Here is a 24,799-nt window from a genome sequence, read left to right as displayed (position 1 = left end):
AATTGCTGGGTCGTTTGGTAATTTCTATGTTTAACTTTTTGAAATCTCTGAACTGTTTCCACTGCAGCTGTAACATTTTTTACATTCAGACCAGCAAGGCACAAGGGTTCCACCTCCTTACTAGCACTTCTTATTTTCAATTTTTTGATACAAGTCACCCTAATGGGCATGAAGTGATATCTTACAGTTCACATTTCTGTCATTAGTGATGTGGGGCATCTTTTCATGTACTGCCTAACCATTTGCTTATTTTCTATTGGAGAATGGCTGAGTCCTTTGAACATTTTTTTTACTTTTTAAAAATTTGGCAAAATACACCTAAAATTTACCTTTTTTTTTTTGCCGGGGGGTGGGTAAAGATGGTTACCCAGGCTGGTCTCAAACTCCTGGCTTGAAGTCAGTATGCCTGTCCCGGCCTCCCAAAGTGCTGGCATGACAGGTGTGAGCCACTGCGCCCTGCCCATTGTAACCATTTTGTTGTTTTGAGCCACAGTTTTGCTCTGTCCCCCAGGCTGGAGTGCAGTGGCGTGATCTCGGCTCACTGTAACCTCTGCCTCCCTGGGTCAAGCGATTCTCCTGCCTCAGCCTCCCAAGTAGCTGGGATGTCAGGCACGCCACTACACCTGGCTAAGACAGGGTTTCACCATGTTGGCCAGGCTGGTCTTGAATTCCTGACCTCGTGATCCACCCACCTTGGTTTCCCAAAGTGCTGGGATTACAGGCGTGACCACCACACCCAGCCAAGTTACTTGTCCTTTGTGACAGGTTATTTCACTAAGTATAGTGTTCTCAATTCCTTCATCCATTGATGGACGTGGGTTTCTTCCACATTGTTACCACTGTGAACAATGCTGTTGTCAGCACCTGTGTACAAATATCCGAGACGCTGCTTTCAATTCTTTTGGGTATATGTGCAGCAGTGGAATTGCTAGATCTTATGGTAATCCTATTAAGTTTTTGAGGAACCTCAAAATACTGCTTTTCATAGCAGCTGTGCCATTTTGCATTTCTGTCACAGGGTACAAGGGCTCCAGTTTCTCCATATCCTCACCGACACGCTCTTAAAAATTTAATTTTGCCGGGCACAGTGGCTCACGCCTCTAATCCCAGCCCTTTGGGAGGCTGAGGCGGGCAGATCATGAGGTCAAGAGATCGAGACCATCCTTGCTAACATGGTGAAACCCCCGTCTCTACTAAAATACATAAATTAGCTGGGCGTGATGGCATGCGCCTGTAGTCCCAGTTACTCTGGAGGCTGAGGCAGGAGAATTGCTTGAACCTGGGAGGCGGAGGTTGCAGTGAGCCTAGATCATGCCACTGCACTCCAGCCTGGCTCCTGGTGACAGAGGGAGACACACACACACACACAAATTTATGGTAGCTGCTCCAATGGGTTTGAGGTGTATCTCACTATTCTCCCTCATGACAAGCGATACTGAGCTCTTTGAACCGTTTGTTTTTTTGTTGTTGAGTTTTAGAAGTTCTCTGTGTATTCTGGATATCACTTCTTTAAAAGCTTTATAGTCTTGGCTCTTAAAGTCTTTGATCTGTTTTATTTTTATAAATGATGTGAAGTTGGGGTCCACCTTCATTCTTTTGCACGTAGATATACAGGCTTGATTTCTGATATCCATTTACTGTGTCTTGATTGGCAGAAATTTCAGCAGATTTCAAGGAGCCACCATCCCTGCCAGGGAAGGAGAAGCCATCCCCAACCACAGTTTGTGGGTCCCCGCTGGCAGCACAACCATCACCCTCTGCTGAGCTCCCCCAGGCTGCCCCACCCCCACCGGCCTCACCCTCTCTCCCTGGGCGTCTGGAGGACTTCTTGGAGAGCAGCACAGGGCTGCCCCTGCTGACCGGTGGGCATGAGGGGCCAGAGCCCCTTTCCCTCATTGATGACCTCCATAGCCAGATGCTGAGCAGCTCTGCCATCCTGGACCACCCCCCGTCACCCATGGACACCTCAGAATTGCACTTTGCCCCTGAGCCCAGCAGCAGCATGGGCCTGGACCTGGCTGATGGCCACCTGGACAGCATGGACTGGCTGGAGCTGTCGTCAGGTGGTCCCGTACTGAGCCTGGCCCCCCTCAGCACCACTGCCCCCAGCCTCTTCTCCACAGACTTCCTCGATGGCCATGATTTACAGCTGCACTGGGATTCCTGCTTGTAGCTCTCTGGCTTGAGACTGGGGGTGGGGACGGGGCTGGGGAGTCAGGGTACTCCAGTGCGTGGCTCTCCTGCGTGATTGGGCCTCTCCACGTGGTTGTGAGTCTTGACAATCACAGCCCCTGCTTTTTCCCTTCCCTGGGAGACTGGAACAGAGAAGCCCCTACTCCTGGTTCAGGCCTACCTAGGGCAGAGGAAAGCAGCTGTCAAGAAGCAGCCCTGGCTCTCACGCTGGGGTTTTGGATGCCTGGTCAGGGCCAGGGCCATTTCAGCTTGACCTCCTTTTTTGAGGTCAGGGGGCACTTACTGGCTACAATTTGGCTAAGGTAGGTAAAGCCCAGCCAGGATGCTTCTCTTCTGGCCCAGGGCTGAGACAGGTCAAGGGGTGAATCTTCTTCCTTTCTCTCCCTGCTTCGCTCTGAAGGGAGAAATTAGCCTGGGCCGATACCCCCTCCCCCCCGCATTCCGGGTGTCTGCCAACCCCAGGGCTCCCAGCCATTTTAGTGTCTTGGTGTAGTGTAACCATTTAGTGGTTGGTGGCAAAAGTTTTCTGTACAGGTGTATATACCTCTATATTATATATCGACATACATATAGACATATATTTTTGGGGGGAAGGAGATGGATGCAACTCCCTCCCATCCTCCTTTCACAGAAGGGCCTGGAAGGCCATAGCTCCTGGGGGCCGGATGCAGGGTTACCTTTCAGCTGTGTGCCAGTCTGGTGCCCAGCCTGGCACGCAACTACCCAAGCCTACCCATCACGTGTGATTGACATGTAGACACCCTGCCACAGTCTGTGCCCCACCTGCCCTGTTTCCTGGCTCCTTATCAGTGCCACAAGGGCAGAGGTGCTTCCTGGCCTTCCTGCCAGGAGCTCTCCACCCACTCACATTCCGTCCCCACCACCTCACTGCAGCCAACGTGGCCCTGGGACGGGGGCTTTGGGCCCGGCTTCACCCTGCTGTGGGGCTGAGAGGTGGCCTTGAGGTTGTGGCTACCTCCTGTCCTGGGGCCACTGGCTTCGCATTCTGGCCTGACTCATAGGGGAGTAGGGATGGAGCCACCAAAACCAGTGCTGGAACAAACAAACACGGGGAAGGTGTGTGAACTTTTTAAAATAAAAACAAAAACACAGGCCTGACAGTCCAACTTATTCAATCCATGGAAGGGGTGGGTGGCACAGCTGGGTCCTGGCCTGTTGTGTCCCAGCATCAGAGGGGCCAGGCAGTGCCAAACCTTGGACATGAATCCAGCCCTGGCTGCACAGAAGACAGGAGGTACTTTCTCAAAGACAGTTTATTTGTAAACCAAGGAGTCCAGGAGCCTATTAGCCACCCCCACCCCCTTCCCTCTTCCTGAGCAAAGATGTGGCTCCCCACCTCCTCAAAGGTTTTTGGTACAAACTGTGGTTTGGGCCCAGAGCATCCCTAAGGACCCTGGTGGGGCAGAGCACCCTCTGCTCCCACCACCTGGGATGTGCTGGGAAAACTGGAGTGGGGCAGCCTGAAATCCCGGGGTCCTAGGCAGGGCTCTGGAGCAGCTCTTCCCCAGACCCTGCAGCCTGGGGGGCCTGGGCCACCTCAAACCCAGTCCTGGAGCAGGCCCGAGGCTGGCCAGGGTGGGAGGAAGGGGTCACCCATCCACATCCCAGCTGAAGAGGTGGTGCTTCACCAGCATGTCCCGGACGCCCTCCTTCAGGGGCTGCTGTGCCTGCAAACAGGGCAGCCCCTCACCTCACAGGCCTTGGGCATGGCCGGGGCCAGGGTAGTTTCTAATCACTGGCACCAGCACTCTGGGTCCCCACCTTGGCCACCCCAGGACCTGTTTGGGCAGCTCCATCAGTGCAGGCCCTACGAGGCCCACACCACCCACCTCTCTCTTCGCAGGGAGCTCCCAGTCCTGGGAGAGGCTGAAGGCAAAGCAGCAGAGGACTCTAGAGGTGAGGAGTGGGGCGGTGAGGCTCTTGTCACCCCAGCCAGCCCTTCCTACCCCACCTCTATCCCCAACGCCAGGCCTGGCCCAGAAGCCCAGCAAGGTCCTCACCGGAGCTCACACTTGATCTGGACCCAGCCCGGGCTACGCAGGAAGGACCAGGGCTGGTACCACTTCTCCACGGTGGGCAGGCTGGAGCAAAGCACCTCCAGCCACAGGTGCAGCACCTGCTCACTAGGGACACGGCCAGGAGTGGGGAGCAGGGGCAGCTCCAGGCCCTTCTGGCTATAGCCATGGTAGGGGCCTCTGACCTGTCCCCTCAGCAGCTCCCAGACCACCCTCTTCAGGGAAGGACCTGGGCCCCCTACTCCAGGGCTCTCCAACCCCTTTTCCACACTCACTTGAGCCCCACACAGATCAGTGAGCGGAGCTTCACGTCCATTTGTGCATGCACTGCATCGTGGGTCACATTCACAGACTGCACAGCCTGGGGACAGCACAGGCAGCTGTCACTCAAACCAACCCCAGAGAGGTCTCTAGAGTCTGGCAGAGGAGGCTCCCCTTACCCGGTAGAGCAGCTCCTCCGGGGTCAGGACCTTGCCATCTTCATCCAACCTGAGGGGGCACCAAAGCTCCTGGGGTGCTGGGGCTGGGTCAGGCTCCACCCTCCCACCACAGGCGACCCTGCCAGGAGAACCCAGGCCGGTTTACCTGAAGGTCTTACAGAGAACCAGGCGGGAATATACAGAGGCGAAGTCTCTCTCCACCTCCCGGCCTGCAGCCTGTGAGGACAACACACGGTGTGAGTGCAGGGACAGGAAGATGCTGGTTCAAATCCTTTGGGGCCAACTAGGTATCTCACCACCCTGCCAGCTCTTCCCATCCTCTTGGTGGGGCTCAGGGGCAGGAAGAGCCTAAAATGGGTGCTAGGGGGCACAGCAGGGGTGGTGCAGGGTTGGAGACATGGGCCAAGCCACTGACTTACCTCCTCGATAAACAGCCAGGGGTGGCAGGCACCCCCAAGCAGAGATGGCTTCTTCAATCCATGTTCAAACAGGGCCTTAAGGGCCGGGCAAAGGGTCCCTCGCACGAGGTCTGTGACTCCCTCAGTCACTGAGTCGTCCCCCGCGATGGAGTACTGATAGGAGTGATGGGTCTGAGAAAGCCATGCCTGATGCCTGCAGCCAGGCACTTTCCCGTCCTGTCTGCCATGCTATAAGCCGGGACACAGGCCCTGACTAGGAGGGTACCAGCCGTGCCCAGCCTTCCCTTACCTCTTTGCTGCGCTCATCCAGGACTTCCACAAACTTGGCTGGAAACCAGCCTGCGGGAAAAACAAGCCCTGTGAGGGGCAGCCACCTCACGATGGCTCAGGACAGAACAGACACAGCCCACAGGCCAGGGCAGCAGGAAGCCAGCCCAGCTGCCTCTGGGACCTCAAGCCAGGCAGGGGTATGGAAGAGAAAGGCTACCCCAAGTCTTTAAGTCTTCTGTGCCCACCCCTTCCTCCCTCTCCCAGCTCAAGAGCAGACCAAGGCCCCCACCTCGCAGGCCATTCAGCTCCCCTACCCAGCAGTGCTCGTCCTTCTGAGACACGATCTGCACAGGAGGAAAAACAGCAGGAACCAAAGCTGGGTGCCAGGGGCCAGCACCTCCTGCACTCTCGATACGACTCCTCAGCTACTGGGCCAGGCCAAGACCCCCCACGTGTTCATAAGAGAAGCTCTTGGCAGGGTAGGGAGGTAGGGAGGGGCTTGGTGGAGGGAGGCTGGGGAAGCAGCCCTAGCCTGAGGACCTGGCAGTCCCTCGCCCCCACGCACTGTGATGATGTCATTCTTTCGGAAGCCCAGCTCATCATCATCATGCCGCTCAAAGTCCAGCAGGGCCTTCGCTCGGCGCCGGTGGCTGCGTGAACACGCCACGTAGTTCTCATGGTCCCGCTGGTGGCTCTCCATGCTGTAGTCTGGGGTCAGCTCCTGCCATGGTGAACACAGGCCCACCAAGCGGGAGAAGCCTCAGCACCACCAAGGGGGTTGGAGGAGTTAGGACTGCGTTTGGTACCGGCCCAGGGTACTGGTGACTCACCACGTTGCAATTTTTGGGGTCTGTGCACTGGAAGTGATGGGCCACACGCAGGATGGCTTCCCGGAGATCGGCCACCAGTTCCGTCTGCTTGATGTTCTTGGCCTTGAGCGCCTCCAGGTCATCCTCCCCTAGGAGGCCCAGACAGCAACGGTGACCATGGCCCACCCCAGGTGTGTGAGGACAGATGCCTGCATGCTCACACTGCTGGCACCCGCAGGGCTCTCACCGAAGAGCAGGGCAGTGATGGTGGACTTTCTCCGCTGGGTCCTGCGGCGAACAACCTGCACCACGGGGAGCAAGTCAGTGCGGCCCTGGCCCCTGGGAGGAAGAGAACCCACCACCCTCCGCTTATGCTCGCTCATCTGAAATGGGCTGAGGCCAGCTCCGACAGTTGAGAAAGGAATGCCCTCCTCCCAAACCATGCCAGGGGCAGAGCCCGAGACACGTAAAGCCCAAGGAGGGCTGGGTCACCCCACAGCTGTGCTCTGACTGGGCCCCCGGTACCAGGCTGGGGGGGGCAAAGCAGGAAGGGCTGGTCCATTTCCTGCAGCCCTCATACTCTGAGCTTCCTCAAGGTGACCCCTCCTCCCCACATGCCGTGGGCCAGGTGGGACTCCCCATCCTGGGCCACCTGAGAGAGGTTGGTGAGGGCACCAGCCCCCAGCAGCTGGCCCTGGTCTGCAATGAGATAGGCCAGGTGCTTGCGGCGCTGAGTCTCCACGGCCACATCAGTGAGGGAGCCAGCCAGCCGCATGGCCACCCCCAGAAGCAGCTCCACATCCTCCATCTGCGACGGGATATCCGAGAGTGTGTTGAAGATGGAAGCCGAGTTCTCTGACTGTATCAGCTCTTCCTCCTGGGCCATGCCAGAGCGGGATGGGGGAGGAGGTTGTCACTGCAGGGACCTGGCACTAAGCTAACTTCAACCCCCATCTTCAGGGACGGGGGGGAGGGGGGCTGGTCTTGCCTGACCTAGGGAGGTCTCTCCCTCCCTCCCCCACCGTGGGCTCCTACTCTTCAGCCTGAAGTGGGGCTCTGGGGACAGTGGGGTTCTGGAGCACCTTGAGGTGCAGCATGCCCAGCGTGAGCTGGAACAGCACCCGGGAGCCCTCGTAGAAAAACAGGTCCCAGATTCGCAGTAGCAGCTTGATATCCACCACACTGGCGAAGGCCGTGAGGAACCAGTGCAGCGTGATCAGGGACAGCTCTGTAAACACAGGTGCCGAAGCCCCAGGGAGGAGGTGGAGGAAACTGCCTCCCTGCTCAAGAGGAAGGCAAGGGCAGGGAACACCAGAGAACAAAAGAGCACCAAACACCATGGGAGTGTTGGGGGGGTGCTGTGTCCCATCTCCAAGCTGCAGCATGGGAGCCGGTGGCTCAGGAGCCCCTTACCGATGTCATGCTCTTGGAGCAGCTTATCCAGACGAGGCAGGTACTGGACGATGAGGTGGCGCAGGACCCGCTGGTCAGTCTGGACACCTAGCAGGGTCGTGCTGAAGTAGGAGGCGGGGAGCAGGTCCTCAACGATGGCGCACATCATCCAGAAGGCATCCTCCTCCTCCAGGAACAGCAGGAGGCAGGCGGCTACCTGGCCAGGGCACAGGGACAAGGGCCCTCTACCCAGGTCTTTGTACAGAGTAGAAAAGGCACCCCCACCCTAGGGAGAACAATTAGCAGAAACCTTTTGGGGTCACACAGGCCTTCCTCGGCCTGCATCAGTTTCATGTTCCTTGTTGGGGGGGCCCTCTGCTTAAATAATGTGCAGCTCCCCTGATCTCCTTGGACTCCCCTGTCCCCCTTCCTGCCGCCCTTTCCGGGGTTGTGCTCACCATGCCCGTGCCCTGGCAGTAGCCAATCTCTGGGTAGAGCCAGGCTAGGGCCCGGAGCACCCTGCGCAGACGGGGCACCCCGATGCTGCCCATGCTGGCGAAGCAGGCGTTGCTAGGCATGGTGCGGAGCAGGTCCTTCTCGATCTGTCAGGCAGCCACCGGCACCCACAACAAGACCTTGTGACACCCTGGGAGGGAGGCAGACCCCAGGCAGGCTTCTCCCCCAGGAATGGGAGTTCCTTGTGCTCCTGGACAAGGTCAGACTCCTCCCTTCAGGGTCAGCTCCCAACTAATGAGGAGCCGGGACATCAAATCCACCTGGGAGCTTCATGCCAGACCGACTGACTGAACATGGGGCCTGAAGCCTGGAGTCTATATATTTAGAGTCCCCATCTGTTCCTAAAATGGACCTGGGCTTGGGAACCCCATCTCTAAGCCCTTTCATGGCACTGATGGCCTGTGGGACAATTCTATGGCCTAGAGAGGACCCAGGAGGGAACAAGTGTCCTCCAGGCACTGTGGGTGAAAGGGTAGTCTCCCCCAGAAACAAGGGCACACTCCCAGAAGCCAAGGCAGACCCCCTCCCTCCTGTGAGAGATGGCCTGCAGCTCTTCCTGCACAGCACCACCAGCCTCACCTGCTTGGCAGCAATGGTCTCATCATTGGAGCTGTTCTTCACAATCTCTCGATAGGACAGCTCAGAGTTCTTCTTCTTCTGCAGGGCTCCAGAGAGCCGCATCCATAGCTGAGGGAAGGGAGCCGAAAGGGCACTCAGTCTTTCTCGTGACACCTGATCACGGGGCCAAGACCCTCTCAACCCCCTATGGCCACCTTACCTGTGGCCTCATGCCATGTGGGATGCCAGCCAGCACCAGGGAGCGGAGCTTCTCAGAGCGGGGTAGGGAGACTGCAATCTTGTCCCAGGTGAGATCCCCCACATCGTGGTTATGGGTAAACTCCAGGTGAGCCTGCCACCGCAGCCTCTGCGGAGCATCTTCCATCAGAGGGGAGCTCGCCAGCAGACTGGAGCCAGGCTCACCACCTTCTGCCAGGAGAGAGCCACGGAATGTGGCAGTGAGCAGAGGAGGAAGGAAGCAGCATGCTCCATTGCTGTTCTCCAAGCAGCCAAGCCCGTCTTCAAGAGGGTCTGAGCTTCACAGCTCTAGGCCAGATAGCTCCCCCTAGATCCAGATTCCCACAGCTAATGGCTTTTTGACATGCACCTTACAACGAGCAAAACTCTTCACTTTCTCCTCAAAGCCACTCCTACCATAGTCCTACCCGGATCCAGAAATGACACATTCTCCTGCTGCTCAGCCTAAATCCTGGAGTCACCTCTGGCTCCTCCCTCACCCAGACCCCCCACTCAGTCCATCAGCAGACACACAGGATTCCTTTACATCTCACCACCCCTGACCACAGCCCTTGTCCTTCATCTGGATCGCTGCAGTAGCCCTTACCTCCCAAAGGCCGTTCTTCCCACAGCCACAGTGACCCTTCCAAAATGCAAGTCAGATCATGTCATTCTGATTGCTCCCTCCACTCCAATGAAACAGTCCTCCTTGCTTTTCCTCAAAAAAGGTCACTACAGGGCCTTTGCACCTCTCATTCCACTTTCCCAGCTGTGCCCACTCCCTGGCTTCCTGCTGGGCTCTCTTCCAGTAGCATCTCCAAGAAGCCCTCTGTGGCTTCCTTATACATGACTGACTACCCCTCTTCCCTGTCCCTGGAAGTATTTTCTTTCTTTCTTTCTTTCTTTCTCTCTTTCTTTCTCTCTTTCTCTCTCTCTCTCTCTCTCTCTCTCTCTCTCTCTCTCTCTTTCTCTCTCTCTCTCTCTCTCTCTCTCTCTCTCTCTCTCTCTCTCTCTCTCTCTCTCTCTCTCTCTCTCTCTCTCTCTCTCTCTCTCTCTCTCTCTCTCTCTCTCTTTCTCTCTTTCTCTCTTTCTCTCTTTCTTTCTTTCTTGAGACAGAGTCTTGCTCTTGTTGCCTGGGCTGGAGTACAATGGTGTGATCTTGGCTCACTGCAACCTCCGCCTCCCGTGTTCAAGAGATTCTTCTGCCTCAGCCTCCCAAGTGGCTTGGATTACAGGTGTGCACCACCACGCCCAGCTAATTTTTGTATTTTTAGAAGAGATGGGGTTTTTTACCATGTTGGCTAGGCTGATCTCAAAACTCCTGACCTTGTGATCTTTCCACCCTGGCCTCCCAAAGTGCTAGGATTACAGGAGTAAGCCACTGCGCCTGGCATCCCGGGAAGTATTTTCACTGCTTTTCTCGCCCCAGCACATACTACATGCTGGTTTGCTGCCTGCCTCCCTCACTAGAATCAGAACTCCATGCAGTCGAGACCACCTTCAGTTTTGTTCAAGGTTGTGGGGATGCAGCTATGGAGAGTGCACCACCCACAGTTGGGTTCATGAGCTATTTGTTGAATGAATGAGGACAAGCTCTCCTGTGGCAACCCAGCAATCCCCATGTGAGCTCCACAGGCAGCCTTGTCCTTATTCACCTGAAAGCCAGTCCGTCAACCCAGCTTTCAAAGATACCAAATTTGATGACTTTACAGTAAAATGCACAAATGTTAGGTGTACATTTTGTTGTATAAACAAATGTCTAAACATTTTCCCCATCAAGCAATCTCAGTTCCATGTATAACAGTGACCCCAGTGACCCAGCCAAACAGACATTTCCATCACACAGCAAGCTCCCTGTGTCTCAACCCAAACCTTTCACCTGCAATATCTGCCTAGGAATCAGAACAAGAAAAACTTTTGTTGGAACTGGAAACATGAGTGACCCGAAGGTGATTAGCTGAGGTCAATTAAAATGTCCCAGCCACAGTTCTGGCCTGGCAGGTGGCCTTCCCAATAGACCACTCAAGACCAAAAGGTCCACTTACAGTAGAAAACAGAAGTGGGCTAGAGACTCAGTTATAGAAAAGTGGTTATCCAATTACTGTAAGTTCATTGTAACAGGATAGTATGCAGCCATTAAAATATGCTTTTCTTTTTTGAGACAGTCATGCTCTGTTGCCCAGGCTGGAGTGCAGTGGCGCAATCTCGGCTCACTGCCTCCTGGGTTCAACTGATTCTCTTGCCTCAGCCTTCTGAGTAGCTGGGATTACAGGCATCTGCCACCATACCTGATTAATTTTTGTATTTTTAGTAGAGACAGGGTTTCACCATGTTGGCCAGGATGGTCTTGAACTATTGACCTCAAGTGATCCACCCACCTCGGCCTCCCAAAGTGCTGGGATTACAGGCATGAGCCACTGCATCCCGCCTGAATTTTTCAACTTCTCTGCAATGAACACTATTGCTTTTATTATCAGGTAAAGATCAGTAAAATTTATCTCAAAAAAGACAGAGGTCTCCCAGACTTATAACAGTATGACCCTCAAATATACTCTTTCCTTAAATCTGGAACAGTGACACATCAGAGCTTAGCCATCATGTGCCGTGTAATTCCACTCACGGGAGTGGCGTCCTCCCCAAAGAACATCAGCAAGATGCCATGGAAGGGCTCCATTTTACCTTCCTTGTCCACCCGGAAACCAAACTCATCATAGTAGAACTCTGGTTGCTCTGCTGACTCTTCCTTCTAGAATAAGGATGAGGAATGGGTCAGTTTGTTCCCCTTGCTGGGGCCCTCAGGTCTGAAAGATGCCACCCACAGAGTTGCCTGCTAAAATCCCACCCAGCCTTCAAGCTCAGATCAAAGGCTACAGAATCCTTCTCGGATTACCACTCAACCTCAACTTTCTACAATTTTCCTTGTTCTTCTCAGAGGTGGGTGCCCTTTATAACACAGCATGGGAGTGCAGCAAGCTGGTGCCTGGCTAACTGCTATACCTGCATGTACTTGGCCAAGATCTCCTGGGGCCATATGCTCGGAGTCAGGGCTGAGAAAGGGCCACAGGCAGAAGGTGTATGGCTTCCTAAAACCAAACAGGACCAGGAGAACAATCAAGAAAATGCAGAGGCAGCCTGGAGTACATTTTCTCCACCTCTCTTGTCTGGATGGTGTTTGATGGAAAACAAAACAAGCCAACTTCCATCCCTCTGGCTCCTCTGTGAGAGCTTCACACCCCCTTTTCAAGTCCAGCCCCTGCTTCTACCTGACATTGTGCTGAGGGCTAGCAACTCTTCTGCAGCTCCAGTCTTTGAAGTCTCCTATCCTGCTATCTTAGAGTTGGAAGGCTCCTCAGGCTTCATCTGGTCCAGAATCATCTGTCCTGTTAGGAGAGCAAAGAGGAAAGTTTTTTTTTTTTTTTTTTTTTAAGATGGAGTCTTGCTCTGTCGCCCAGGCTGCAGTGCAGTGGCGTGATCTCAGCTCACAGCAACCTCCACCTCCCAGGTTCAGGAGATTTTTCTGCCTCAGCCTTCCAAGTAGCTGGGAATATAAGTATACACCACCATGCCTGGTTAATGTTTGTATTTTTAGTAGAGATGTAGTTTCATCATATCAGCCAGGCTGGTCTTGAACTCCTGACCTCATGATCCACCCACTGCAGCCTCCCAAAGTGCTGGGATTACAGGTGTAAGCCCCGGTGCCCGGCCTGAGGAAAGTCATTCTAAAGCAGCTTCTCTCCTGCAAAGAGGAGTCCTTTCCACCCACACTCTGATTTTGCTATCCTGGAGGCAGTGGGAACTGAAGCCCTAACCATTGTTTAGCAACGGAAGGGAAAAGTCACACTTTTCCCAATTTTTTTTTTTTTTTTATTATTACTATTTTTTGAGTCAGGGTCTCTCTCTGTCACCCAGGCAAGAGTGCAGTGGTTCAATCTTGGCTCACTGCAGCCTCCACCTTCGGGGTTCAAATGATCCTTCCACCTTAACCTCCCAAGTAGATGGGACTACAAGCACATGCCACCATGCCTGGCTAATTTTTATATTTTTTTGTAGAGACAGGTTTTCGCCACGTTGCCCAAGTCTCGAACTCCTGGGTTCAAGCAATCTGCCTGCCTTGCCCTCCCAAAGTGCTGGGATTACAGGCTGTACCAGGCCTTTGCCCATTTGTCCATTTGTAAATCAGGCTTTTTTTTTTTTTTTTTAAGAGACAGGTTCTCATTCTGTCACTCAGGCTGGAATGCAGTACCAAAATCAGCTCACCGTGTTCTTGAACTCCCGGGCTCAAGTGATCCTCTTGCCTCAGCCCCAGAAGCAGCTGGGATTAAAGGTGTGAGCCACCATACCCAGCAGCTATTTGTCTTCTTACTGTTAACTTTTTTTTCTTTTTAAATACAGGGTTTCATCCGGGCTGGAGTACAGGGGTACAATCACAGCTTACCGCAGCCTCGACCTCCTAGGCTCACGGGATCCTCCCACCTCAGCCTCCCGAGTATCTGGGAATGTAGGTACACGCCACCATGCCTGGCTAATTTTTGTATGTCTTCTAGAGATAAGAGTTTTACCATGTAGCCCAGGCTTGTCTCAAACTCCCAAGCTCAACAAATCCGCCTGCTTCGCCCTCCCAAAGTGCTGGGATTACAAGCATGAGCCACTGTGCCTAGCCAAGCCTTTTACTTCTTCTTTTTTTTTTGCCAATCAGTTTGAGCCTATGAGGTTGCTTGGGTTAGCCTTGAACTGATGACCTCGCCTTCGCGAGCGCCATGACCTCCGGCGGGAGCCACTTTGGACCCCGGAAGCCTTTTACTTCTAACCACGCAATGAAAGGCTCTCCGTGAAAGGAAACGGAGGTAACAATGAGATGTGGTTGAAAGACTTCAAGACAAGTTGTATCCGTTTTTGAAATTATATTTACCTAAACCTGGCAGTGAAGAAAAATTTACTTTTGCCATTTTTCAGACCATGAGAGTTCAGAAATGACAGCTGTTATCCTGGTCCATAGCAGCCCCTATTCTCCATGCTATCTGCCATGCGGTTCTGGTATTGAGAATTCCAGATAAATCGGGAAGAATTAGGTAAGTGAGAAAGCAGCAAAAAAGAGGAAAATCAAACCACCACTTCAAGGGAGCTGTGAAAAAATCTCAGTTCTCTTTAAAGACATACAAGTGTGAGGACAAAAGTAGCTCCCATGGGCATCTCAGCTTCTGCTCCTGCCTCAGAGACACGCTGACTAAGCCAAGTTTAGGATAAAGGCCAAAGCAGAACATTCCTGACCATTAAAGAGGCTCTGGTACCCAAGTGGGAGAGGTGCTCCCTCCTGCTTCCAGACACGCCCGCTGAGAACCAGGTGGCAGAATCTGCTTCCCCACAGGTCAGCCATCCTAGTTGGTTTGTTCTGTGTGAAGAGAACGGAACTTTAATGTCTTCTTTCAGTGTAAAATGTAGGTGATACAGGGGTTTGACTCAGAATTATAAGTTGGATAAAAGATTACATATTTTTAAATTAAAGAGACTGAGTCAGGAGTTTTAAAAAACAGGTTGTGTCATCATTCAATCCTTGCAACTCAGTCGGAAGTACATCATCTTTATTCTTTACACAAGAGAAAATAAGCCTAGAAGAGACTAACAGTTTCCAAATGAACTCCCAAAACTGTGCCCTGCCACACCATGCAACCCCACCCTGGGAAATGACGGACACATGGCCACCAGCTAGATGGCCCTGGGAATGGAACCCAGTGTAATATTACGCGTCCTGCAGGCTTGGAGCCCTGAGATGGCATATGGCTGTGGCAGAACAACCACATGTCAGCCTTAGGAGGGAGTGAGGTTAGCACTCATCCTCTGCACCATGATTAACAGTAAAGACATCTCAGCTGGGCGTGGTGACTCACATCTGTAATCCCAGCACTTTGGGAGGCCAAGGCAGGCGGATCACGAATGTCAAGAGATGGAGACCATCCTGACCAACATGGTGAAACCCCGTCTTTACTAAAAAAAAAGTACAAAAATTAGCTGGGTGTGGTGGTGTGCGCCTGTAATCCCAGCTACTCAGGAAGCTGAGACAGGAGAATCGCTTGAACCCAGGAGGCGGAGGTTGCAGTGAGCCAAGATCGCACCACTGCACTCCAGCTTGGATGACAGAGCGAGATTCCATCTCAAAAACAAAAAGACATCTCGAAGGCTGGGCACGGTCACTCATGCCTGTAATCCCAGCACTTTAGGAGGCCAAGGCTGGCAGATCATTTGAGGCCAGGAGTCTGAGACCAGCCTTGCCAAGATGGTGAAACCCTGTCTCTGCTAAAAATACAAAAAAATTAGTCGGGCATGGTGGTGTGCACCTGTAATCCCAGCTACTCGGGAGGCTGAGACACAAGAATTGTTTGAACCCAGGAGGTTGAGGTTGCAGTGAACCAAGATTGCGTCCAGTGTGGGCGACAGAGCGAGACGCTGTCTCAAAAAAAAAAAAAAGTAAAGACCTCTCCAGTCCAATCCTAGCTCTGCTACTCCCCGACTTGCTATAACGTTGAGCAAGTTTACCTCACTTCTTTATCAGTTTTCTTTTCCATAGAATGTAATAATAATACCTATGCCTTACTGTGGTTATGAGGATTACGTGAGATGATGCAAATAAGGCCTTTCACACACTCCCTGACACACATGAATACTAAGTATCAGGCAATTAGTAGTACTAAAAATTTCTAGAAAGTTATTGTCAATACCTGGGCCCTCTCCATTAAGGTATACTAAAAACTACTATGCTGAACCATATGAAATTGCTGATATTCATCATTCATGTTCAACATAACATGTCCCAGCTGAGATCATGAGAAAGACTCATCACCATCAGCCCCAGATGCAGGAGTTTGGTTGGTTGGTCTGAAAGGGCAGAGTAAAAGTGTGGAGAACCCACAGGCTGCTGTAGGAGAGAAATGAGCTACATCTGGCTGTGGAGGCCTGAAAAGGCTGGGAAGACCCATTCAGGAGTCACTCCCCTTTCCGGATCTTGGCTCTTCTCCCACTCATTCATTCAGCTCATGGGGCTGAGCACCACTAAGAGCCAGGCAGCTTCTAAGGGCTGGGATGCAACAGTGGGGGGAAAAGTCCCTACCCTTACATTAGAGAATCAGATGATAAACACAGAAATAGATCCTGATAACTCTACAGTGCCGTGAGAAAGCAAAGTCAGGTGTGGAGAGTATCAGAAGAGAGAGGATTTACATCAAGTGGTCAGGAGAATCTCTTCAAGAAAAAGGGTTAGCGACATGTGAGCAAAGACCAAAAGGAAGTGAGGGCTCCTGGCTACCTAAGGGAAGGGCGATCCAGGGAGCAGCAGCACCAAGCTGGGAGCACACTGGGCCACTAAAACAGCAGCAAGGCAGCGGGCTGGGGGAGTGATGAGGAAAGAGTGGGAGGAGATGCAGCAGGGGGCTGCGAGACCTCACAGTGTGGCTGAGATGCTAGGCTTCATTCTCACTGAGCTGAGAAAGCAGGGGAGGGCTTTGAGCTCACTCTGGCTGCCTTGTAGAGGAGGTGGTGAACATAGAGGAAGCTGTTGGATTAGTCAGGGTGAAAGGTATGTTAACTTGGCTATGGTGGGAATGCTGAAAAATGGTCAGATTCTGGATATATTTTATCTTACTTATTTTTTTAGAGACAAGGTCTCTCTATGTTGCCCAGGTTGGTCTTGAACTCCTAAGTGATCCTCCTGCATTTGCCTCCCAAAGTGCTGTGATTACAGCTGTGAACCACACCAGCCAGATTCCAGATCTACTTTAAACAGTCTGCAAGATTTAGCTCTATTTTCTTTTTTTTTTTGAGACGGAGTTTCCCTCTTGTTACCCAGGCTGGAGTGCAATGGCGCAATCTCAGCTCACCGCAACCTCCGCCTCCTGGGTTCAGGCAATTCTCCTGCCTCAGCCTCCTGAGTAGCTGGGATTACAGGCACACGCCACTGTGCCCAGCTAATTTTTTGTATTTTTAGTAGAGACGGGGTTTCACCATATTGACCAGGATGGTCTCGATCTCTTGACCTCGTGATCCACCCGCCTCGGCCTCCCAAAGTGCTGGGATTACAGGTGTGAGCCACCGCGCCCGGCGGTTTAGCTCTTTAATGCTACACACACATATCCATGTATATAAGTATATAAAAACACACCACTTCTCGCACTGGCTACAGAGCCCAACCGGATGTGAATTGTTAAGCTGGGTGGGCAGGTTTTTCCTGCCTCTGGTCGCTATGGAAACCTTCCTGAAAGCAGCCATCTGGGAGTTGGCAGACCCAGAGAGTTAGCCACGTCAGGGTGGCTGTCCTGTTGTCATAGGAATATTGAGAGGCAGAGACTTTTGAAAAACAGGATTCATTTAGGCACCTTTGCAGAGCTCTAGAAAGAATGTTTCAAAATTAAATGTACATACTATTTGCTAATCCTACAATTTCCTGTAAGGCAAGTTTTGTTTAAAAAGCCGAGGTGGGTGAATCACGAGGTCAAGAGATCGAGACCATCCTGGTCAACATGGTGAAACCCCGTCTCTACTAAAAATACAAAAAATTAGCTGGGCATGGTGGCGCGTGCCTGTAATCCCAGCTACTCGGGAGGCTGAGGCAGGAGAATTGCCTGAACCCAGGAGGCAGAGGTTTCGGTGAGCCAAGATCGTGCCATTGCACTCCAGCCTGGGTAACAAGAGCGAAACTCTGTCTCAAAAAAAAAAAACAAAAAAACAAACAAACAAAAAAATAAATAAAAAGCACAGAAGGCCAGGTAACACTATGAATCCCTGTTTTCCCACATCTGTGGGGAGGAACAGAAAAGGTTCTGTCCATTTCCTGTGGTCTCTTCATGTAGATCAGAGGGATCTGGCCCCCCTGTTCACTCTTGTCCTACTATCATGTCTTGTCTCCTGTTTTCTTAACAACACAGCGTGGTTGCTACTATGACACAGATGGTTTTCTACAGACATTTACCAGGGAACACGAAAGCTGTAAGCAGTAGAAGCAAAAATACTTCTAAGAGGCCTCTGAGATGCTGAAGACTGCATTTCCTCTGTGAGGAGGGAAGACGAGACTGGAAGCTATGGAGAAAAACTCGCCTAGGTAGAGAAGCACAAAGCTGGCAAAGTCCAAGAAAGGCTGCAGTAAAAACAGATGAATATGCCTACTATTTTTTTTCGAACTTGAAAGTGTTTGTAGAAAGTGGTTTATTTAGAGAGAGAGAAACAGGATAAGGAGTGAGAAACAGCTAACTCTCACACTGTGTGAGAGAAAGAAGATGGAATCCAGGAGAGGAAAGCAAGCTTCCACACTCAGTGGAAGGGAATAGAGAGAGATGGAGTTTAGGAGTGGAAGACAGGCTTCCATGAAGGGAGTGTTCATGGAAGGGGACCCAAACATGGAGTCCCAATTTTTAGTAGAGACGGGTTTTACCATGTTGGCCAGGCTGGCCTCAAACTTTTGACCTGGTGTATCTACCTGCCTGAGCCTCCCAAAGTGCTAAGATTACAGGCGTGAGCCACCACCCCCGGCCAAATTTTAAAAGAGTAACTTTTATGGTATATGAATTACATCTCAATTTTAAAAATAATTACGGGTTTTAGTAAAACATTAAAGTAAGAATGTATCTTCCTTGAATTTTTTTCTGAGGATCAGCAATGAAGCTGAGTACTGACAACAGTGTATTAACTTCTCTCCATCGTGCCTTTCTCTGCCTCTGCAGAGCTGCTACTACTCACCACCTAAAATACCTACCTCTGCAGAGATTTAATGCCTATACAAAACCAAGGAAAGAAAAAAAAAGTGTAAACAATCAGAAATAGCTTATCCGAAACTGTGAAAAAGGATCTCCTTCTCCCTCATTTGTAACTAACAATTTACTAATATAGCACTGCATGAATTTGACATCTTAGCAACCTGTGAAATCAGGAATTTCCTAAACTGCTTAAAAAAAAAAAAAGCCTGTAACTTTTCAAGTTACTATAACAAGCCCCTCCCCACCACCCCCACCCCCAGCCCCAACGCAATAGTCTAAGTAATTACTGGAATAATCACTGGGAAGAAAAACAATACTTTGAAGCTCAGGTTTCCAAGCCAGTGGTTTTGTTTGATTGTTTTTAAGGCTAAATAAAATCCCCAGCTGTCTCTCTTCACATAGGGCTGCAGTTGCTTCCTATGATAACGAAGTATTAATAAAATATTTTTCCAAAAGCAAAAGCCACTAAAAGCAGTTTAAAGGAAAAGATACTTCCAAACAAGGATACCAGAAAATTGCAGCAATTCGCAAAACAGGCTCTAAGCGGGGGAAATGGTATTTACAAATCTATTTACAGATATGCCTCCGTGTCTCCTGAGTTTTTGCCACAGCCCAGGTATTTGTTTCCCAGGCCTGGCCTGAGCTGGGTTTCGGTGAGACTGGCTGTCAGAACCCAAGGCTCAGAAGCACTTCTGGACACTTTGCACCACTGCTCACAGGACCATTCTTTTTCATGGAGAGAGAATACAGTAAGATGCAAACACAAATGATAAACTTAAGTCCTAGCAGGATAAATTTCAGGGCAAAGGAAATCTCTGGGTTATAAACACAGTCAATAGGCTAATCATGGGAAAGGAAGCTCTGGACTCTTCTTTGAGTCTTGTAATTACACAAACACAACTTTTTGTGGTATGTTTTGAGAAGGGTTTCACTCTGTTGCCCAGGCTGGAGTGCAGTGGCATGATCAGAGCTCATTGCAGCCTTGAACTCCCAGGCTTAAGCAATCCTCCCATCTCAGTCTCCTGAGTAGCTGGGACAACAGGTGTTCACCACCACACCAGGCTGCAGTGTAGTTTTTTTTTTAATTTTTTTGTAGAGATGAGGTCTCGTTATGTTGCCCAGGCTGGTATCAAATGCCTGTAATCCCAGCACTTTGGGAGGACCTGGCTCAAAGTGTTCCCAAAGTGCTGGGATTATAGGCATGAGCCAACACACCCAGCTGATCAGTGGTTCTCAAACTATAGAGTGTTTCAGAATCACCTGGAGGGCTTTCTAAAATTCAGACAGCTGAGGGTGCCAGCCCCCGAATTTCTGACTCCACAGGTCTGAGTAGGACCTGAGACCCTGCCTTTCCCAGGTGATGTGGATGCTTTTGGTCCAGGGAACACACTTTGCGAACCACTGACCTGAATTCCTCCTTGACCATTATTATTATTATTTTTTAAGATGCTCTGTCGCCTAGTCTGGGGTGCAGTGGCGTGATCCCGGCTCACTGCAACCTCCGCCTAACAGGTTCAAACAATTCTCCTGCCTCAGCCTCTCAAGTAGCTAGGATTACAAGCATATACCACCATGCCTGGCTAATTTTTGTATTTTTAGTAGAGATGGGGGTTTCACCATGTTGGTCAGAACTCCTGACCTCAAATGATCCACCCACCTAAGCCTCCCAAAGTGCTGGGATTACAGGCCTGAGCCACCACAGCCGGCCAACCAATATTCTTCAAATTGGAGCTCAGATGTGGCTTCCTCTAACAAGCGTTCCTTTCCAATTTCCATATCCCCTACCTCCTTCCCTGACAGAATTCATCATTGTACATGCTGCTGTTTACTTCATGTGATACTGTAATTTACATACATGTGTATCCGTCCTATGTCCAGTACCTAGCCCAGTGCCTGACATATGGCAGAGACCGTTTGACAAATGGAAGCACACCAAACTCCTAGAAGATCCCCATGTACAAAACGTTCTTTTTCTCGGCCTTTGCTCTCCACTGCTCCCCTGCTCATAATGCACACCACTTTACCTGACTTACACTTCAAGGCACAGCTCAAGCATTGCCTCCTTGAAGCAACCTTCATTGATACTCCCCCTGCCTTTAATTAATGTTAGGTGCCCCTATTCCTCTGGGCCCCCAACCAACCTGTCTACACATATCTTACTAATAGCTACCATCAATACATGCTAAGTGCCAGGGACTCTAATAAGCAGAAGTGAATTAAAACCTTTAGAGGCTCTTTGGCCCAGCAATTCCCGCTTCTAGAAATTTATCCTACATGCCAGCAAAATGACCCACATACAATGTAACTGCCTATAGCACTGGTTGTGAAAACAAAATATTCGATGGCAAAATATTAGGAAACCTCAATACCCGCTGATACATGACTGTTTAGAGTATATCTATATAATAGAATAGTGTGCAGCCGCCAACTGATAGGAGCTAAGGAAAACAGTGAGAAGACTGAAAATACTTGTTAAAAAGGGGAGAAATTTTCATATAAAATAAAGCTGGATGGCAGGGAGACTTTTACTTCATACTCTCTCTGTACCTTTTGCATTTTGAACTGTGTTAATCTGTTACCTATGCAAACAAAGATGAAAACAATTTTAGAGCAAGAGAGATTAGGGTGCCCCCCATTTAATTCAACATAAAAGTGAAATGAATATGAGGAAGTTCTATAAAGTTTAGATGTTTTTTCCTAGATGTCTTACTCTGTATCTATGAAATGGCCAATAATGAGTTCTTTCTATTTTCTCTTCATTTCATGTACCTGCTTTATTAGTGTCCTCAGCATGTGCTGGGTCTAGCTAAGGAGTCAATCCAGCACAGCTGAAGTTCATTAAATCCAGTGACTAAACTGCAGTTCTTACCATATCTGACCACTCAGTAGCATCTAGCTCTGTATCCACTTCCTCCTTAAAACACAGACTCTCCGGGTTGGGTGCGGTGGCTCATGCCTGTAATCCCAGCACTTTGGGAGGCCAATGTGAGTGAATCACAAGGTCAAATCGAGACCATCCTGGCCAACATGGTGAAACCTCGTCTCTACTAAAAATAAAAAAAATTAGCTGGGTGTGGTGGCATGGGCCTATCAGCTACTCAGGAGGCTGAGGCAGGAGAATCGCTTGAAGTCAGGAGGCGGAGGTTGCGGTGAGCCGAAATCGCGCCATTGCACTCCAGCCTGGTGACAGAGCGAAACTCCATCTCAAAACAACAAGTCTCTCTGGGTGTCTATGTGTCATGATCCTTTGGTTTTCTTCCTCGCTTTTTGACTCCTTCTTAGACTCCTTTTCCTCCTCCTATGCCCGTTCTTAAGATGCCTTAATGTTCTGCCTTTGACTCTCCTTTAGCTCTGCATTCTCCTGGAGCTTCTGGTTGACTCTCACAACTTCAATTAACATCAACCAGCAGATAATTGATTTCTAGCTCCAAGATGCATTTCTCTCTGAGCCTCAGACCAGCACATCCAGCTGGTGGGCAGCTCCTCCATATTCTTCAAATTTGCCACCATCTTTCCTCATGAACCTGGTCCTCCTTCAGTGGTCCCATTGCCATTATGACCTACCTACCCACTTTCTCCAGGCAGGACTTGGACATCATGTTTAATGGATTCTTCATCTTTCCATCTTCACCCTTCAACCATTTGCTCTTTATGTTTTTGAAGCCCCCCTTTTCTCTTATAGCTTGTTGCTACTTTTGAGTTGGGGCTGTTATCATTTTTCACCATGATGATGATTACACATCTCTCAACTGAATCTCTGCCTCCACTCTCGGCCCCTCACCTCCATCTACTCTTTACCCTGCAGCTACAGAAATTTTTTTTTTTTTTTTTTTTGAAACGGAGTTTCCCTCTTGTTACCCAGGCTGGAGTGCAATGGCACAATCTCGGCTCACCACAACCTCCACCTCCTGGGTTCAGGCAATTCTCCTGCCTCAGCCTCCTGAGTAGCTGGGATTACAGGCACGCACCACCATGCCCAGCTAATTTTTTGTATTTTTAGTAGAGACAGGGTTTCACCATGTTGAGCAGGATGGTCTTGATCTCTTGACCTCGTGATCCACCCGCCTTGGCCTCCCAAAGAGCTGGGATTACAGACTTGAGCCACCGCGCCGGGCCCAGAAATTCTTTTAAAATGCAACAGATCATTTCCTCCCCTTGCTTTTAGGAAAAATTCCAAATTTGTTAACTTGGTTTGTAAGACCCTGCATGACCTAGCAGTCCCTGCTACTCCCTGCAGCCTCATCTGTGTACACCTGCCTCGCTTGCATCCAACGCACTTTATGCTTTGGCAGCATTATCTTGGAACCCCCCTGAGTTCTCTCAGAGAATACCGCTAAATACAGCAATTACTCGGAAGTATGTAAAGACAGCCCTGAAACTTGGACCCCACCAAACTCCATGATGAAACAGCTAGTGGCACTGAAATTCTAGAACTGGCTCCCCCTCCGGCTACCCTAGTAATTTTTGTTGATCATTTATATACCCTCATGTCAAGGATGTCTGAGGTGAACATCCATAGTGTTACACAAATTTCTCAGTTGCCTCTCCCAAAACTGGCATCAGCAGAAGAGCAAAATAACTCTGAGAATCACACTGTACCTTGTACTCCTGCTCCTACAAGGTTTACAGCTGGGGCTGCTTACCCTTCCCTGAGTCAATATTTTCTTTGTGACAGAGATAGTGTGTTCCTTTAGGCAAGACTTAGGTGTGACTGTGTAAGGGAGAGCACAGACTGGAAACGTGGGTCAGGGAAACAGGAGCCTCACCCTAGAATTCAGCACACAAAGTATGCATGTCCCCTCCCTGCATAGGGGTACCAGTTACACTCAGCTGCCCTACGCAGACTTGCTCACACTCATAACCATGCCCAGCTCCTCTAGTTGAAGTCATCAATCATCCACGGTAATCTGATGACTTACCTGAGTCCCTCCCTGAATCATTCCTCTAATATTTATGGCCTAGCAGTTTCTAGAAAGGATAAGGAAAGCAAAAGCAAGGTAACTGCATAAACCTTCTGTCATTTCCACTACCACGGGTGGGGGATAACCAACCCCTCAGAAGTTGAAGTAAAATAAATACCAGTTAGCTAACTGCAACTCAGCATTTGGATAGTTCTGAAAAATAGCACACATGAGTTTTTGAGGAATATAAAGCTCCTTCAGGGCTGACCGGCAAAGAAGGTCACTGAGAAACTTATATTGAAAGTTTTATATTAACATATGAGCTTAGGGCACTTAAGAGGAGATCATAAACATAGTTAACAAAGTTGCTATTTTTCATATAATTAAACTACAGAGGTCAAGAAACTATCTCATCTTTATGTCATTTATTTGAATTACCATCCATATAATTACTGGAAATGTTTCATTTGCAGGTATGAGCATACCTGCATAGTAACCCTAAAAAATGGTAATTGTATTATACTAGAGTGTATATGGTATTAAAGACTACATATAGGCCGGGCGCGGTGGCTCAAGCCTGTAATCCCAGCACTTTGGGAGGCCGAGGCGGGTGGATCACGAGGTCAAGAGATCGAGACCATCCTGGTCAACATGGTGAAAACCCATCTCTACTGAAAATACAAAAAATTAGCTGGGCATGGTGGCGCATGCCTGTAATCCCACCTACTCTGAAGCAGGAGAATTGCCTGAACCCAGGAGGCGGAGGTTGCGGTGAGCCGAGATCGTGCCATTGCACTCCAGCCTGGGTAACAAGAACAAAAACTCCGTCTCAAAAAAAAAAAAAAAGAGTACAGATACCATTAGATACAGAGTATATGTACTATTATACTCTGTGGCAGTGAGATGGCGGTATTAGAAGGAAGGTACCTATAAAAGAAGGAAAAATAGTATGTATTAAGCATTCAACACACTGCTAAGCACACTCACAGGCATTATCCCCATTTTACACCTGAGAAAACCAGGGATCAAAGAGCGTAAGCATCTTGCCCATATCAAACAGAAGGACTGACTCCTAAGCAGTCTCACTATACCATACCGACTAGCACAACTCTAGTTATCAACTCTGCAGGGAAATTTCCAGAAAAGATCCTGAAGCTATCTGTGCATGTACAGGAACAAAATATCCTGACTTGGGATGAGAAAGCTAGTGGGAGCCAGCCAGATTTAAGACACAAAACAACTGTATTTAAAAAAAAAAAAAATTCTTGTGAAAATCCAAAATTAAACAGAG

At 50.0% G+C, this 24,799-nt stretch overlaps 2 protein-coding genes across 18 annotated transcripts in view; one reads left to right on the top strand and one right to left on the bottom strand.

Moving 5' to 3' along the window:
* The window catches only part of MRTFA (myocardin related transcription factor A), a 208,093-nt gene extending 204,785 nt beyond the window's left edge, over window positions 1–3,308 (top strand). For all 9 annotated transcript variants that reach the window (XM_078334601.1, XM_008990884.5, XM_078334625.1 and 6 more), the window contains one exon: window positions 1,656–3,308. In XM_078334601.1, the coding sequence (XP_078190727.1) occupies window positions 1,656–2,173 (518 nt within the window). In that variant the 3' untranslated portion in view covers window positions 2,174–3,308. The remainder of the gene's footprint in view (window positions 1–1,655) is intronic.
* Window positions 3,269–24,799, bottom strand: part of SGSM3 (small G protein signaling modulator 3) — a 37,137-nt gene continuing 15,606 nt past the window's right edge. Inside the window, exons 2-22 of one of the 9 annotated variants that reach the window (XM_035300231.3) lie at window positions 12,134–12,250; window positions 11,868–11,953; window positions 11,550–11,616; window positions 8,854–9,062; window positions 8,655–8,762; window positions 8,018–8,161; window positions 7,581–7,776; window positions 7,250–7,395; window positions 6,820–7,044; window positions 6,415–6,469; window positions 6,189–6,316; window positions 5,924–6,079; window positions 5,648–5,702; window positions 5,378–5,427; window positions 5,089–5,241; window positions 4,815–4,885; window positions 4,670–4,718; window positions 4,505–4,590; window positions 4,215–4,337; window positions 4,044–4,104; window positions 3,269–3,430 (exon numbers count right to left, since the gene is read on the bottom strand). In XM_035300231.3, the coding sequence (XP_035156122.1) occupies window positions 3,383–3,430; window positions 4,044–4,104; window positions 4,215–4,337; window positions 4,505–4,590; window positions 4,670–4,718; window positions 4,815–4,885; window positions 5,089–5,241; window positions 5,378–5,427; window positions 5,648–5,702; window positions 5,924–6,079; window positions 6,189–6,316; window positions 6,415–6,469; window positions 6,820–7,044; window positions 7,250–7,395; window positions 7,581–7,776; window positions 8,018–8,161; window positions 8,655–8,762; window positions 8,854–9,062; window positions 11,550–11,616; window positions 11,868–11,953; window positions 12,134–12,140 (2,223 nt within the window). In that variant the 5' untranslated portion in view covers window positions 12,141–12,250 and the 3' untranslated portion in view covers window positions 3,269–3,382. The other 8 variants (XM_078334640.1, XM_078334648.1, XM_035300159.3 and 5 more) reach the window with 8 other exon arrangements.

The sequence above is a fragment of the Callithrix jacchus genome, chromosome 1 (assembly GCF_049354715.1).
Source record: "Callithrix jacchus isolate 240 chromosome 1, calJac240_pri, whole genome shotgun sequence".
Lineage (NCBI taxonomy): Eukaryota > Metazoa > Chordata > Mammalia > Primates > Cebidae > Callithrix > Callithrix jacchus.
This window is presented reverse-complemented; position numbering and strand designations above follow the sequence as displayed.